At 35.7% G+C, this 17,973-nt stretch overlaps 2 protein-coding genes across 2 annotated transcripts; both read left to right on the top strand.

Moving 5' to 3' along the window:
* The first annotated feature begins 1,736 nt into the window (after positions 1 to 1,736).
* LOC132732197 (uncharacterized) lies at positions 1,737 to 9,133 on the top strand. The gene is made up of 4 exons (XM_060718585.1): positions 1,737 to 2,006; positions 6,639 to 6,805; positions 7,725 to 7,817; positions 8,727 to 9,133. Exons 1-4 carry the CDS (start codon positions 1,901 to 1,903, stop codon positions 9,030 to 9,032), a joined length of 672 nt encoding a protein of 223 aa, XP_060574568.1. The 5' UTR covers positions 1,737 to 1,900; the 3' UTR covers positions 9,033 to 9,133.
* A 3,133-nt stretch (positions 9,134 to 12,266) lies between these two features.
* LOC132732198 (uncharacterized) lies at positions 12,267 to 17,730 on the top strand (the record flags this gene model as incomplete). The annotated part of the gene is given in 2 exon segments (XM_060718587.1): positions 12,267 to 12,363; positions 17,564 to 17,730. A coding segment is annotated over 1 exon segment (155 nt), but the record flags the coding sequence as incomplete, so codon positions are not given.
* Positions 17,731 to 17,973: the final 243 nt, after the last annotated feature.

The following is a 17,973-nucleotide window of genomic DNA, read 5'->3' as shown; positions in this document are numbered from 1 at the left end:
GGAAATTTCTGACAAAATTGGGGGTTTTGGGAATTTTGAGCATTTTTTCAAAATTCTTTGAATTAGACGTTGATTTATATACTGTATAGCAATACTTGGACTGCTCTACGTACATGTATTATAAAATAACAATTACACATGACTTGAATGAATGACATATCTTAACATTTTTTTAATGCCACACAATTTCTTTTCAGAATGCAGTTTGGATACTTGATATTTCCGTGTGAATAAAAGGATTTTAGATTAATCATATATATTTAGATATAAATGTGAGTAACTTGGATGAATGATTTATGTAAATATTCCTTTGAACATATCTGGAGAGAGTTTTAACAAAATGTGTATCTGTCTGTTCATTAACACACAATACTTATATATAGACAGAAATGTTCCCTAACGCAATTTGCTGATTTGCTTTTTGCTTGTAGTGATGATTACACAAAATGTGCCATCTGTTTTATGATTCTTGGCATTTAGGTGTTTTCAAGATGTGACATGCAAATACATGTAGCTTTAATGAAAAGTTGATACTTCTATTTGTATATGCAGACTGAATACTTGAGTCATCTTTAAGTAGTCACTTTCTTTATCAGACACTTATACATGTACATAATAAATTGTTTGTACTAGTAAATGCTTCGTTTTTCTTCATTTAAACACTTTTTTTCTAGAAATTCGTATATAGTCAATAAATTTCTACATATTTTGATACCAAATAATTATGTAACTATTTTGCTTAGATACGAAATTTCCCTTTAACCAAATGTACACTTTATTTTGCAACTCAGTATATAGCAATCACGTATTTCAAGCACATGTATATATTTACGATGAGACGCTCAGGAATATCTTAATGCCTTAATACATTCCAACTTGATGCCAAGTTTAAAGTGAATATCTTTGTTAGTTTTTGAGAAAATGGACCTTAACTACCAAAGATGGGTGGTGACATTTTAACATCTTGAATTCTCGGGGTTCATCTTCACGGTATCACAATTTCAACTTCATGAATTGACGATTTCAAATTACTGAATTCACGATTTCAAATTCACGAATTCAACCTAGTGAAATCATGAATTCATGAAGTTGAAATCGTAAATTTCGTATGTTCAGTTAAAAGTTGTGAATTCACAAAGATGAAAACGGGAATTCATGAAGTTGAAATATGCACACCGGTCTCCCGTATAAGCCTGTTATAGTGACTGGTCTTTCGACTAAGACTGGGTTTTGCAGGTGCATAAAATGAGTAAATCATGGTTGCTGATTTCTGCCATTTCGTGTCTTCGCCGGCGAAGACCTGATAATATGCGAACTTATCGTGTCTTCTGAGGGCGCCGATACGAAGACATTACCTCTCAAAATGCGAAAGGCTTCGCCAATTTATCGAGTTTTCGTGTCGTCGGCGCTTCTTCATTCATGATATTTTTTGAAAAATGTATTTAAAAATAAAATATTGTGTAGTGAACAAAGAAAGAAATTTACGTATTGTACTACAAAATTACTAAAATTAACGCCGGTATGTGTTTATGTTAGTTCTGTGAAGAGATATTAACATGCAACTTCTTGGCTTTAATTATATGTTCTTCTAAGTCGTGTATAAATTTCAGATGTATATTTCTGATCTTTTGAAACGTATTTTCAATTTATCGCACATCCGGGCCGTGTCGCTTTTGCAACTCCGTAAAAATGGTATTTTATGTATCTACGCCAATACAAAAGGGGTACACCTCAGTGAACACTGTTTTATTGATCGCGTAATTTTATGTTTATACAGGTAGTTGACCTAGCTATTTGTTAAAAATGTAAACATTTTGCAAAACCGGATATCACATTTAAATATAAGAATGTATTAAAATGTGAAAGGATTACCCTGGCCCCATGTGAGTGTTATATAGTCATGTCAAAGTATAACGACTCGACATATTATAGCGGTACTAATGTTGATATTGGATTAGCCAATTACAACACCCGGAATGAAGACCAACAATCACAACAACACAAAGGTAAATGATATACAGTTGAGTTTATATTATTTCTCATTTTCATCACGAAATACGTATGTACTCTCTTTTTAAACTTTTTTACTAGATCTAATGCATATCGAGTTCAGTAGATACTTAATTCCGGAAGAAACTAATATCACTTTTATTATCATAGTCTCGATCCGTTCTATTGCAGTGGCGTATCGTCTTGGAGGCCGTTGCCTCCAAAAATTAATAATAAAAGTTATTTATTTTTCGAACTGTAATTTCTCTCAATCCAGCGAACAAAACAGTGGTACTAAATATACACCAACATATCTTTTGGGTATGCCCAAGACCCCTACAACTTGGCAAGTATGAGACTTGATGGTATACGGTATTTTTTTTCATATACACTTAACAAATCTTATAAGTGTGCATGTATAAATGCCATGGTTTCATAGATGTATCAATATTTGCCCGATCATGCTGAAATTTTCATCAAATACAGAAACAGGGCTGGGAATCAAAACTGCGTCGTATCCTACAAAATGTAAACAAACGCCGCCATCTTGGAACAAAAAACGTATGTTTTTGTTTATAACTTTTATTGTTGGAAATGACTGAAAACAAGATATATGTATTAACACGCTACACTATTTTCCGCTTCGTTCGGTATATGTTGCTTGCACAACTGTTTTGTAAAACAAAAGTTATAGCGAACTTGCAACTCGAAGCGGGGCATAATTTTTATGAAAATGTGTGGATACGACGCAGTTCATATTGCTTTATCTATCGTTTTTTCCTTCAAATCAATTATATATTTGTTTCAGAGTTCACCATAAACTTCGAAATGTAATTTTGCATCATTTACTAAAATTTCATTAAAAAGAGATGTTTATTTTCCAAGAAAATAATGATTTTTACGAAATGATACGACGCAGTTGAAAATAAAATATGATACGACGCAGTTGTATTTTTGGCAGTCTTTTCAACAGGGATAATTTTGGCAATATATTTCTATTTTATGGAATAATCACTTGCGCTAGATAAAAAAAACCCAGATTATTTGCGGTGTATAGCAATGTTCTGTTGCTTTTGATTATTTAGAATACAATGTGTCATGTCCATTATACCATTTAATTTGAAAGTTTACATTGCGGAAGCTACTTTTCAGTTAAACATGAACATGTTACCTTGTTGATCATAATATCTGAAATAATTTCTTATATTTTCCTGTATGTTCAATATTATCCCTAATTTGTTTTCGCAAAAAAAAATGTAGAAATCTATTTACTTGAATTCATTTTGGCTAGCTACGCTCTAAGTTAACTGTGGCTCTGCATGTTCTGGGTAATGGTTTCTTTTCAAACTTTCACTCTACACATTAGCTTTACTAGGGGCGAGGACCTCAGGTGCGCCTTTGTGCATTATTTCAGGCAAAATGTTGTACCTGCAGAGAACCATCGACATTTTGAAACTAGCTTGATAGGTTTTCCACACGAAAGAATAAAAAGTCCCTGGTGGTTTTCGAATTCATAGCAGTTCAGTTCAAGTGATTTGAATTCAGTAAACATAAACAGCTCGGCCTCGGTTGGACACACCTGTCTGATTTGTTTTTTCAACAAAATTTGTTGACGTCAGCTGTACAAATAAGCAGCTTTTTTATTAACTTCTGGCGTGAAGTTTTAAGATTATAAATATTTGAGTTAATTATAAAGAGAATAAAATTTAAATTTCTTATTTTGGTATGACTATCAGAGAAATTTTCAATGTAAACAGGGGTAATCCTCTGTGAAGTCATTTTCTGAAAACTTTTGTTTAAGTTTTCAGGCAATTCATTACCAAATAAAAATCACACTTTAGTATGAAGGTATGTTAAGATGTCATGTCTCTAGTCTGTTGAAAATTCGATACGATAATCTGACCTAAATTTTCTGTTCAATATTGTGAAAACTTAATAATTCTTCAATACTGTTGAAAGATCATGTCTGCCTATATCTGTATCAAATTTATCGGTCCATAGCGTAAAAAACCTTTGCAAAACGGACACCATTTTTACAAAATAATTTGTAGTTGTATTATATGTAACTCGATTTTGAAAATTTAAAGTTTTTTGACGGAGAAGAATGATACTTATAAGTCATACATTCCGTAGACCTTTCCTCATCGGCGATAAAGAAACGCAATACGACAAAATCAGGGGTAAAGTTCCGCGGCGCTGAACATAAAATGACTAAACGGAACGCATAACCTACTTGCAAAAATATATTGTAGCTTAACCATTTATAATATAATTTTAACAATTTAATGTTCAGTTTCAAATAATGAAGCTCATCTGTTCTCATCGATTATTAAGAAAATGAATACAATAAAATCGGCACGTAAAAGACATAAGTAATAACGGAATTGACGGAAATTATTGCTAATTACAAGTAACAAAGGTAGGCATGCAATTTGCGCATTCCCGATAGCTAGAGACCTTTTCAAAATTTGTAAATTCTTTCTCTTTTGTTTTTTGTCATTCCTGATTAATACAGGGTCCAGGAGAGGCTACACTGGAATATTGAATTTTGTATCAAAAATAGTAATCACTCCCATTTCGAATTCACGGGAACAGGTTTGTAAGCATGCTAAGGCAACACTAGAACACGTTGTCACATGGGTGTGCGATCACGTGTTTCAATGTATATTGCATTTGATACAGCTTTTCGGAATTTGTAGATGCTAATGATTAGTACTAAAATGCGATCGAAAAATGCAGCCTTAATAGAATAGTATTACATTTCCATTTTTATGAAACCAATGCTCGAGTGACCTTTGCTTTTGACTTAAGTTGTAAACAAGAAATGTTGTTGGACGTTATTAGCATACCTAGCACATAATTTAAATAGTTTAACCAATATTCAGCCTGCAATGAAAATACAACTGCGTCGTATCATATTTTATTTTCAACTGCGTCGTATCATTTCGTAAAAATCATTATTTTCTTGGAAAATAAACATCTCTTTTAAATGAAAGTTTAGTAAATGATGCAAAATTATGTTTTGAAGTTTATGGTGAACTCTGAAAACGAGTATATAATTGATTTGAAGGAAAAAACGATAGATAAAGCAATATGAACTGCGTCGTATCCACACATTTTCATAAAAATTATGCCCCGCTTCGAGTTGCAAGTTCGCTATAACTTTTGTTTTACAAAATAGTTGTGCAAGCAACATATACCGAACGAAGCGGAAAACAGTGTAGCTTGTTAATACATATATCTTGTTTTCAGTCATTTCCAACAAAAACAGTTATAAACAAAAACATACATTTTTCGCTCCAAGATGGCGGCGTTTGTTTTACATTTTGTAGGATACGACGCAGTTTTGATTCCCAGCCCTGAGAAAAGAGACACAGTATCATTTTTATTCATTTTTTTTCATTCAAGATACAAATTTAAGATGTATTTCTAAAATATGTGAATGCGTGTCGAAAGTCGATGTTGCAAAATGATGTCCTGATACCTTACGTGCCCACCCTGACTGTGTATTACAGCCTGGCAGTGTCGTCACATCGATGTTGCATACTGTTGTATCGGTGAGGAAGGTTACCAACGATGCCAGTTGCTCTGTACTCAATGATTAGCCTTTTTGAAAGTATTTCGGTGTACACCCATAAGAGGCGCAACCTACAAATGATACAGACATGTAATAAGTAAATAAAAGATATGCATTTATGTTCGTCTTGGGTAGAAACTGAATTTAAATGATATTCGGCTTTTACAATGCAAAGGAATTAAAATAATCATTTAAACAAATAAATTTTGTTACCAACCTCTACATGTTTGGTGTACTCCAGCGTTGACCAATCTTAGGGCTATACCATGATGTTGTATAGATAATCTACCCATGTGGTGTTTTTCTGATATGTGGATCTCTGTCGTATCCGAGAATATCCATGTGCAATTTTATTTCACCCATTCTCACAATTTTTCGTGCATTTTGTGAATTTCGTTCGTTCATGGTTGAACGCACCTCATAATTAAAATTGACATGCCTGAACACGGGAAAAGTGTGGAAATGCAGCCAATAGTCATAACGCAAAATTTTGTAGAAATATACTGATAAACGAAAAAGTTATAAGGACATAAATGGTGCACACTTATAAGATTTGTTAAGTGTATGTAAAAATTGTTTGAAAACCATTTTTATCGTTGTAATAGATGTCCCATTCGTGTTTGAATATTAAAATAGTTTTGATAGAGTGTTTACAGGGGCATATAACGTTGGGGGGGATCTGACCCCCAAGCGTATGTCGCCTACACGTACATTGAATGTGAATAAGCATTGTCAGTCATGTTTGTTTTCATAAAGTTGTTTCAAAGTGACAGTTGGCCAAAATTCACATAACAACAAAGCTCACAATGTAAAATGATGAGCAATTTGCAATACACTTCCAGGTCCATGCTTTAAACAAAAATAAAAATGATAACAATAAGAATATTTACCTTGAAATGAATGTGCTAAATTTCAGAAGACAAAGTGAAATCTTTTGCAAACTTTTATGCACAAAAGTAACAAGAGGAATGATATTTTTTGCAACAAACACAAAAAAAAACTTATATATATTTATTTTAAAAGTGAAAGATCACAATAATTGTTCTTAGATCTTCCTTCTTTATTATTTCAGGGGCAGTTGACATTACGAAAATTTTAGAGAAACTAAAATATTACTCCGTTATAGCAATGGTGTTAGGGTTTCTTACGATTGTGTCAGGTGCCACAACTCTTGGAGTGGCTTCCAAAAATATTGGATTTCCTGTCTTCAACTTTGGACCTCTTCTTGTCGGAATTATTGTAAGTTGTTCAACTTTAACACTTGTGACGTTGTATTTGGTTCTTATCTGCTGTTATCAATGTGAAAATTCATACTTGTTGGTAAATCAAACTCCTCGCAGCGGTTACTTCCCCTGATCAGTACAGTAACCACTGCCACCACAAGTAAATTCGGTCGAATATAGCCGGATATATTTTTTCACTTTTAATTTTAAAATAGAATACTTTATATCATTTTAGTTTTCTTTCGTTAAATAGTTATGCTTAATGTACAAGAAAGTAAAAAATTATACGTATAAAAATTATTTTGTAAACATAACGAAAGATATTTTCACTGTGACACCGTGTGCATAGTAACAACCAGTAAACAATGGCAGAATATAAACAGTTATTGAACGATTGCACAAAAAGATTTGATCCGGCACTTGTTTTAAAGTGATAACAAATTGAGTGTCTTGAACTTATTTTGTCTGGTAAGGATGTAATTATAAATCTGCCAGTTTGATATGGGATCCTTGGCGTTCTGAAACTGGCAGCCATGTTTTTGTCACATGATACAACTATCATCACGTGATTTCAGTGGTGGCAGTGGTTAAAGTAGCAAAGCGTGACGTAACCGCTGTGAGGAGTTTGGTTGGTAAATGTGCAATTAAAACATGTTCTTAACCTGAGATAAGCTTTCGTACTAGGGCAAAAAACAGGGAAAGAAAAATCAGACAATAGAGTCATATTATAAATGTAAAAGTGTTTTTAAAGTTTTTCATACTTGATATGGCAGATAAAACGACTAATGCAGTCAGTGTTGCATTACATGAGTGCTTGTTATTGTAAGAAAGTCTCCGTGAGAGATATTAATTTATATCTTTTGTTAAAATTATATCAAAATATTGCGTATAGTTATCATTGTTGTTAATAAAACAAACTGTACAATCTTTTTTAGTTTTTTATTTGCGGTTCGGTCGGATACAATGCGTGCACAAAGGCAAAATCAGCGGAAAGTTCTTCTGAAGGTGTATCATATGGAAGATGCGGAGTGGGTATCTTATCTTTGTGTTGTATTTACAAATGTAACATGCTTTGATATGTTAAATTTTGTTTTATTTACAAATGTTTTAACTGTTGCAACTTTGTAAAAATCCAGATATGCCACCTGTGTGCAATTTTTACACTGGCGTATATCTCATACTTACAGAAATATATATTGATAATTATAAGTTTCTCTTCAAAGGAAAATTAAAACTATGCTTTTCGAAACCCCATTAAGCAATAGACTAATACAAATATTATCGAATCTAGGAAAATGTTGTATAAAATATGCGAGCTAGTGGCAGATTACGCCGGAAATTAACAAAAAGCAGTTCGACGAGCTGTTTTACACGAATATGTGAAATATTAAGAAATACATAATAGATTATTATATCACATCGTACACAAATCATTTGACAATTTAATTTCAAACCTAATGAAATTTTAAGTAATGAACTTTCAGTGTTTGCACCATGTGATCTGATAAAATCATTATTACATCCAATTTTATTCATTTAGCCTCGTTCCACCAAAAATCATATCAAATCACTATTGTACTTCGTTTAGCCTCGTTTTCATTCTCATAGTCCAAAATATCTATATCAAATCCTTTTTGTACAACATGTTAATCATGTCAAGAAATTGGTGCAGTGAAATAAAGAGGTCATTATGCAAGTATACAATGTTGAAAACAACACTATCGGACTCATACCGGCTGCAAAATATATAACATGTATTAGTCTCGGCTAGCGCCTCGTCCAATTTAGGTTTGACAACTGTTGTGTACTCGTCCAATAGAATACCGTATTGTACTCTCTCAACAATGTATAATAAACTTATAATGTACGATAGTATCATTAGTTAAGTCTTCTTAATACCATTACAAGTGTTTAAAATTTTCATATATTTATTTCAGATCATTGCCATATTTGCTCTTTGTGTCACGAATATAAGTCTCTCCATTTTGTCGGCAGTGTTCGCATTTCTCTCGGGAGCGGTCTGTGCGGGTGCAGATATTACCTTCTACAATAGAAACAATAATATTCGTACGAAACTTGACGTCAAGCAATTCTGCTCACCACACAACACGGCCAATACAGTGTTAGCGTTTATTGACGGCGGTTTGTGCGTTACGATTACCGTCTGGTGCATAATTGGAACACTGTTCTTCTGTTGCTATGGAAGATATTTTGGAATTAAAGGCAGACGAAGAGGATTTTAATGTAGAAATATCAAAGCAATTACATTTATTGAATCGTTAAAGATCTGTTGCTCAAGAATGGATTGTACAGTGTAATTATATATTAAAATTAGAAAAAATGATATCTTTAACAAAGATCTGAAACAGAATTATAGACAGTCCGTGTACAGCATCTTAACCCATTACTTCATGAGCATTTTGTGAAAAATGGCTGTTTTCATTGAAAAGTCTCCCGTTACAAGTTCAACTTGCTATAATACTATAAAAACTGCTTCAACACTAATCAAACTTGGCACAAATGTTGACTGGACCATTGCCCTTGCAACAACATGCTCAGGCTTAAATTTTCTGTTACCATGGCAACGAGCGGACATCTCAAAATTGCCAAAAATCACTATTTTGCGTTGATTTTTTCCATCAAAATTGATTTCAAAGTGCTGCAACTTCTCAATGGATTGAGATAGAGTCAAATGCTTTTCAGCGTTGGTTACACGTTACCTTATGATCAATCTGAGGTCATTTACAGCCTCTCACAAGTCCAAAATTTTCTTTGGTTGGGGGCCGCGCCGAAAAAGAGGTCACTTTTTTAACAACATTTCTCAAACAAAAACAAGTGTTTGGGGCCTAAATTAGGCATTTTTTCATCATTTGAGACAACATAAAGGCGGGGGGGTGAAAAAGGCGTTAAAAGGCGTGTATATGAAGTAATGGGTTAAATAAATATATAAACGCGAGAAAGAAAGACTTCCTGCAAAATCTATTACAGAGATATAAAAATGAAAAGTGTACTTATATGCACTTGCGATACACATGTACATAGATTACATACATGTATATAATTAATTAGGTATTAAGTTGAATATATTTGATGCTTAATTAGATATTTTTGTTTTTGGGTTTTACGTCACATCGACAGTATAGGTCATGACACAGTATGGGTCATATCGCGACGTTCCAGCTTTACTGGTGGAGGAGACCTCAGGTGCCCTTCCGTGCATATTCTAATTAGATATAATATTATATCTATGTATAATTAAATACATTCATTTGAACATTCATATTGCCCATCTGAGCAGATTTCAAATGGTATTAGACGCTTATGTCAGAATGTGTTTTTCTCTGAACTGTAGTTTGTGTAACACAAGGGTTTATCCGCCAATTAGGGAACTAAATGCAACAATGTACGGATGCGGGACATGTCAACAGTGAAAGGCACGCCCTTTGCTTGGCACCAACAGTCTTTTTGGGGGTTAATTTTGAAGCACAATAATAGTCATGATAATTTACCTCCATGCATTTTCCACAGAGTATTAGCCGAAGGTGCGAATTTTGAGCCGAAAGTATGTAATGTACGGCGATCACTGCATGAAAGCCTAAATATCCAGTTACCTGAGAAAAAAGGAGTTTGAGGGCTGTTGGTGCCAAGCAAAGAGCGTGTCTTTCGTACTGTCACTTTGTACTAGGGGCTCACACAATCTAGCACCCTTTCTCGTCGTCCCGGGCCATTCCTACCGGCTTTGATCAAGACATCGGCCGCGCAGGATTCAAGTTTCAGTTTTATTTTCCCCCGTTCCAAGTTCTTCAAATCTTCCGCCGATGCCCTGTGCCTTTTCTTCGACGTGCACGTATAGACGGGAAGAAAGAAGATTGTGTTTTTCTCTAGAACCCATATTGAGTAAACATGTGCGTATCATAATTTAAGAGCCTGAGCATTTCAAACCTATGCTATATATATCTATTGATACAAACACCAGTTCCAGTTACTCTTGTACTAGTATATAAATAATAATCAACTCTTACTTTTGTCTTCATTAAAATAACCACATTACCCAAGAAAAAAAATAATTTATTTCAATTATTTAACGATAGTAGCTTATTAAGATATTACATCTGCAAATCTTCGTTACTTTCAACAAGCTAGGCCTTTTAAAAATCATAAAAATAGATGGGCTACGAATAGCACAAAAATACGATTTTCAATTTATTTCTTAAATATCCTACATATATTATGTTTTGTGCCTCCGCTGAGTTCTTTCTAGTCAGTTTCTTTTTTCTTTTTTTAGCTCGACTATTCGATAAGAATAAGTAGAGCTATTGCAGTCACCCGAGCGTCGGCGTCGGCGTCGGCGTAACCACTTATGTTAAAGTTTTTGTAATAGTTCAAATATTTTCAAAGTCCATTGACATATGGCTTTGAAACTTTGCACACTTGTTCACCATCATGACCCCAACCTGTAGACAGGAGGAGGTAACTCTATCAAGCATTTGACAGAATTATGCCCCTTTTTCGACTTAGAATTTACGTTAAAGTTTTTGTAATAGTTCAAATATTTTCAAAGTCCATTGACATATGGCTTTGAAACTTTGCACACTTGTTCACCATCATGACCCAACCTGTAGACAGGAGGAGGTAACTCTATCAAGTATTTTGACAGAATTATGCCCCTTTTTCGACTTAGAATTTACGTTAAAGTTTTTGTAATAGTTCAAATATTTTCAAAGTCCATTGACATATGGCTTTGAAACTTTGCACACTTGTTTCACCATCATGACCCCAACCTGTAGACAGGAGGAGGTAACTCTATAAAGCATTTTGACAGAATTATGCCCCTTTTTCGACTTAGAATTTACGTTAAAGTTTTTGTAATAGTTCAAATATTTTCAAAGTCCATTGACATATGGCTTTGAAACTTTGCACACTTGTTCACCATCATGACCCCAACCTGTAAACAGGAGGAGGTAACTGTATCAGGCATTTTTTTTACTATCAAGCACTAAGAATAGTCGAGCATGCTGTCCTACCGACAGCTCTTGTTTATAGAAAAAATACCAAGGGCGCCTGGGGAAAAATATGTTTAAACTGACAAATCATCAAGAAATAAGGACATACATGTATATGCAACTAGATCTACGTCTTTTAATGCCAACTTCACACTAATTAAGGAGAGGAACGAAAAACAATTTTGCTCTTGCACACTTGTTATTTACTTTATAACCAGTATAGAACATATACATGGAAAGACTAAAATTATATTGTACTTGCGAGAAACGCAGGCAATTAATATAGAATGAATTCTGCATGCTTGTATTTATTTTTAACCATAGAACTAGTAAACTCGCAGATTTACAATAAAGGGAATATAGTACTTGCGAGAAACGCAGACAATATAGAAATAAATTGAAAATGAATTTTGCTTACGTGTATATATTTTATTAACATTACAGTATATATATATATAGTGAAATATAGACGATCTTGTATATAGTTGCCATATTCGTCTGCGTTTTAGACAGACCCATAAATGGCGAGTTTTCCGAATGTTAAAACAACAACAACAACAACTATAATTTGGTAATAATTTTGTAGATCTACACTAGTATTGTCACAACAGTTAATGCGAAATGATAATTCATTAACCGTCCATATCTTTTTAATTATGCAGGGTAAAAAATCGGAACAATGCTTTTCTCTGGAACTTTTAACAAGATTCGCCCAATAAAAAACGGAATTCGCCCAAGAAATACTCGTCCCATACAAATAATTTTAAATTATTAAAAGTAAGGAATAATGACATTAAATGTATGTTTTTGGTATATTTGTTAATGTTCTCCGTAATCTATCTATAAAAAAGAAGAACAGAAATTGAACTTTTTGGCTGATACTGTAAGAAATCATAACCAGATAACGATCCTCTCACAGCTTCTCATCAGTCAGCTCAATTGGATCTCCACAACACACCTTGTCACCTACCAGGAAAAAACAAGGCAACCACACCAGGTACCTGCAACCATCCTTCGCATCCTTGTAGTAAATTACCAGAGTCTGAGGGCTAAACAGGCATCCTTCTGGCTGACTTTGACTGAAACCAAGCCAGACATCATCATTGGCTGTGAGACATGGCTCTACCCTGGTATCCATGAAAAGGAAGTTCTCCCAGCTGGATACTACTTCGTAGCCAGGAAAGACAGAGAGGCAAATCGTTATGGTGGTGTCATCATCGCTGCGAAAGACAACATATGTGGCACTGAATTAGACACAGAATCAACATCAGAGATAGACTTGCAGCTTCCTTCAGTGGTCCAAACAACAGCCAGCTTGTCATCTGTTCTACATACCGCCCACCAAGCAGCGACCTCACATGGAAAACCTCTGCACAGGCATCAAGAAGCTACACACAGAGAACAAGAATGCCACCATCTGGATTGCAGGTGATATGAACCTACCAGATATTGATTTGACCTTAAACTCTGTGGTTGGGTCAAACTACCCTAAGAACATTAGCCAGTGCATGCTTGACACTATGTATGACATTTTATCTGAACAGATTGTGGATTTTACAACCAGAGGCAATAACACCCTGGACCTCTTCATTACAAATAGACCTTCACTTATCGAACGCAGTAATGCACTCCCAGGACTCAGTGATCATGACATGATCCTTGTGCAGGCCAGGACTATAGCAGCACGAACAAAAGCACCACAGAGAAAGATACTTCTGTGGAAAAGGGCTGACCAGACCATCATACGCTCTGCTGTACAAGATTTCACAAACAGCTTCATACAGGACCACTCTACCACCTCTGCTATTGACAACATGTGGACCAACTTCACATCTGCGATCTCACAGATCATAGAAACCACGGTCTTATCCAAGATGTCAACAACTAGGCACAACCAACCTTGGATCACAGCAAAGATCAAGCGCCTTTCTAGAAAAAAGAAGAGAGCATTCAAGAAAGCCCAGTGCCCAGGGACAGCAGACGACATCAAGCGGTACAAAGACCTTCAAAAGGAGCAACACTATGAATGTCGGAAGGCAAACCAAGCCTATGTAAGAGACATGGTTACAGAAAACCCTAAGAAGCTCTACACTTTCATCAAAGGGAAGCGGTCTGACAGCAGAGGAATCTCTCCACTAAAATGTGATGATGTAACTCACAGCGACCCAAGTAAGAAGGCTACAATACTGAACAAACAGTTCACTTGGGTGTTCACTACAGAAGACACAACAGATGTGCCAGCCATGGACGGAGAAAGATACCCAGACATGCCTCACTTCACAGTAGGAGCTGAGGGCGTTAAGAAACTTCTCCTCAGCCTCAACCCCCATAAGGCCTCTGGTCCTGACAATATACCTACACAATTCCTGAAGGACTATGCCGAAGACATTACTCCGGCTCTCACCCTCTTGTTCAACGCCTCTTTACAACAAGGAACAGTACCTTCAGCCTGGAAGAAGGCAAATGTATCACCTATTTTCAAAAAAGGTGACCGTAGCAACCGTGCCAACTACAGACCCATTTCTCTCACATCAGTATGCAGCAAACTCCTAGAAGACATCCTACATAGCCAAATTATGAAACACCTTGACCATCACAACATCCTTTCAGATCAACAACATGGTTTTAGAAAACAACGCTCAACTGAAAGTCAGCTTCTTCTCACTCTTCAAGACCTGTCATCAGCCCTGGATCAAGGGGAATAAGTAGACGCCGTACTACTAGACTTCAGTAAGGCGTTCAATGTTGTGCCTCACCAACGACTCCTCTCAAAGGTAGATCACTACGGCATCAGAGGGACAGTCAGAAGCTGGATTGAGAGCTTCCTGTCTGGCCACAGCCAACAAGTTGTCGTTGAAGACCATTCATCTGCATCCTCCCCAGTTACATCCGGTGTACCCCAGGGGACAGTACGAGGTCCTGTACTGTTCCTCTTTTACATCAATGACCTACCAAGGTGCGTGACTTCCATCAGCCGCCTATTTGCTGACAACAGCCTGATCTACAGGAAAATCAAATCAGAAGCTGGTGCATTAGCCCTCCAAGAAGACCTAGATAGACTCCAGGAATGGGAACGCAAGTGGATGATGTCTTTCAATCCCAGCAAATGCGAAGTCATACACATCACCAAGAAAAGAAGCCCCATCATTTATGCTTACAAGGTCCACCAATCAACTCTTCAATCTGTCAGAAGTGGAAAGTACCTTGGTGTCAACATCGCAAATAATCTTTCATGGAACATACATACAGAATCTACCGTCAAAAAGGCCAACAACGCTCTATCATTCCTTAGAAGAAACATCACAAGCTGCCCACAAGACATCAAGGCCCAGGCCTACAAGACCCTTGTTAGACCATTCCTGGAGTATGCAGGCACAGTCTGGGACCCTAACACAGCCACCAACATCAACCAGCTTGAAGCTGTCCAAAGGCAAGCTGCCCGATTTGTAAAAGGCGATTACAAAACTACCAGCAGCACCACTGCAATGATGGCAGACCTAGGCTGGCCAACTCTACAGCATCGCCGCTCCAATGCCAAGCTAGTGATGGTCTACAGGATCACACACAACCTCATAGCAATCCCAGCTGCACAGTACTTCCACCCCCTGACACTTGGTGGCCATGGCTACAGACACAGATTCCATGTCCAATTCTGCAGAACAGACACCATGAAGTTCTCCTTAAGTTTGTACCTTCGGCCGTCCGCCTGTGGAACCAGCTTCCAGAGCACTTGGCCACAGCAGTCAACCTTGAGGCCTTCAAGGGAGGACTAGTCATGGGGCCCTAATATGCTGGAGTCGATTTTATTTTTAACATGTTCTTCTTTTAAATCTGCACTTATTCGCCGCACAACACTTTGTACATACACCCTTTACGTCAATGCCCCAGAGTGGGTTATGTACAGTATTGGAAGAAGATTATAACCCCACTTCAATAATCGTCATGGCACCATTTTCTAAATAAATTTCCTTCAAGATTGTTTAGGTTAGATATATAAATAATCAACATCACTAATTTCATATCATCACTTAATTCACATAATGGCATATATCCTTGTGCTTAGTGTTAAAATATGTCAAAATTGATCAGTGTTCCCACTAGAATTTAAATTTGAGGGTACATGTACCCCCTAGGTCATATTTTTGGGGGTACACTTCACAGAATATTTAGGGGGTACAAACTATAAAGACAAGCAAGTCAGTTAAACACATATCAGTATTTTTATTGAAACATCTTTTCTACAGCTTTCTGAATAACTTCATTAGATTCAAAACCTTGCTGATTGGCAGAAAAGTTGATCATCATTCTATTTTGTACATTTTCAACAGTCCTCTTACTACAGTACCTTGAAATGTGTCTGTTTTGTGATGAGAATCCCCTTTCACAAGGGACAGAAGTTAGAGAGATTGTAATGATCTGTTCACTCTCTATTTTAGTCATAGAATGATAGATTAGTCAAACACATCAACAACAACTTGTGTCACACTTAACTCAAAAAGTATTTGACCTAGAGTCATACAACCTTACTGGAATGTTGCTCACCATGTGAAGTTGTCCACCTGGGGTTTTGCTTGTGGATTTATTCTGTTTCGTTAGAGTTATTGCCCTTGACTTGGTGAAAATTTGCACTTTTCAATTTGTGTCGCATGTAGCTCAAAAAGTATTTGACCTAGGGTCATGAAACTTTACAGGAATGTTGATCAGCATGTGTAGTAGTGCACCTAAGGTTTCCCTTGTGGTTTTATTTTGTTTTGTCAGTGTTATTACCCTTGACTAAGTAAAAATTGGACTACAATATGCAAACAAGTATTATATGATTCTAATTATTACATTGCTTTTAAATAATAAAAAAACACCTTGTTTTCAATACTGTATGATAATTAGAATATGGACCTTTCTGGTTTTTCATAGCGGAACATTTAGCCACACCTTTTCCATTCATTGCTAGGTCAACTGCTCACAAACAGTATCACAAACATAAGCACGTACTCTTGTGCAAACCAGGTCAACCAGTGACTATGTATTATCTCAGTGTAGCGATTGGATAACAAGTTAGCCAATTTACATAAAACTGTAAACACCGAAAAAGTCCATTATCATGGTTATTCCTTGAATTATAAGTAAAAGAAAGAGCATCAAAACACGAGGCTATCTGATTTGTAGGGCATAGCCCCCAAGTAATAATCAGATTGTCTAGTGTTTTGATGTTCTTTCTGTTTTATATCATAGTCAAACATAAAAACAGGTTCCTTTTTGTCACAATATGAAACTCCAGAAAAAAGTAACCAATGAACGAGCATCTTACTATTATATTTCAATCGCTTTCTCTTTCTCTGCCGTCACAATAAGTAAACCCTAGCAAAAATGAGCAAATCAATGGGCAGGCTCTGGAGTGCAGGTAACTAATAACTGCACTCCAGTTAACGCACTGTGCATGCATATGTATATGATTTAACTATGACACATTTTCAACAGTAAGGTCCCCAAACTATGATACAATTGAAGATTGTGACATTTGAAGAAACAGTTATGTAAATATATGTGAACAAAGTTCAGGCAAGATATGAAATGACAATTATTTTCAATAATAAATGAGTCCTTTGAATTTTCTTGTGTAGTTTTAACTTTTATTCTATCGATTGCTATCAGTGAAAAGATTGAAAAAATAATTGATAAAAAATATACATGGGTTTCATGTACTTATAAATTCTTTAAATAGTGCACTTGTAATTACACTAAATTTTATCTTTCTTCAATGCTTTCATGTAAAGTTGTCATTAAGAATGGACACCAGTCAGCCAAGTGACACACCTGTTACAGACTCATGTGTTGCTCCAGTAACATCTACTGATGTATTCATACACAACGAATCAGCTAATGCATATGTACCAGAAAAAGAGGTCACAACTGATGAAACAGAAGTGGAATCAGCTGAACAAGATAGGTAGTAATCAATGTTTGTCAATTTATCTACTAGATCACATGCTAATAGAGTTATTTTAGGGCTTAAAATTTCAACAAACATATGATAAGACAATCACATTTGCAAGTACTTCAAAAATAGTTTTATGTTTCATAACAGCCCTGAACATTACAAACTTTACATGTTTTATTTAGCTCATTAGAGCACAAGGTGCTTATCATATACTATTGCTATCACTCACTGTCATCTATCTACAAG

The sequence above is a fragment of the Ruditapes philippinarum genome, unplaced genomic scaffold, assembly GCF_026571515.1.
Source record: "Ruditapes philippinarum isolate M1 unplaced genomic scaffold, ASM2657151v2 ctg16791_1_1_1_1, whole genome shotgun sequence".
Taxonomy (NCBI): domain Eukaryota; kingdom Metazoa; phylum Mollusca; class Bivalvia; order Venerida; family Veneridae; genus Ruditapes; species Ruditapes philippinarum.
This window is presented reverse-complemented; position numbering and strand designations above follow the sequence as displayed.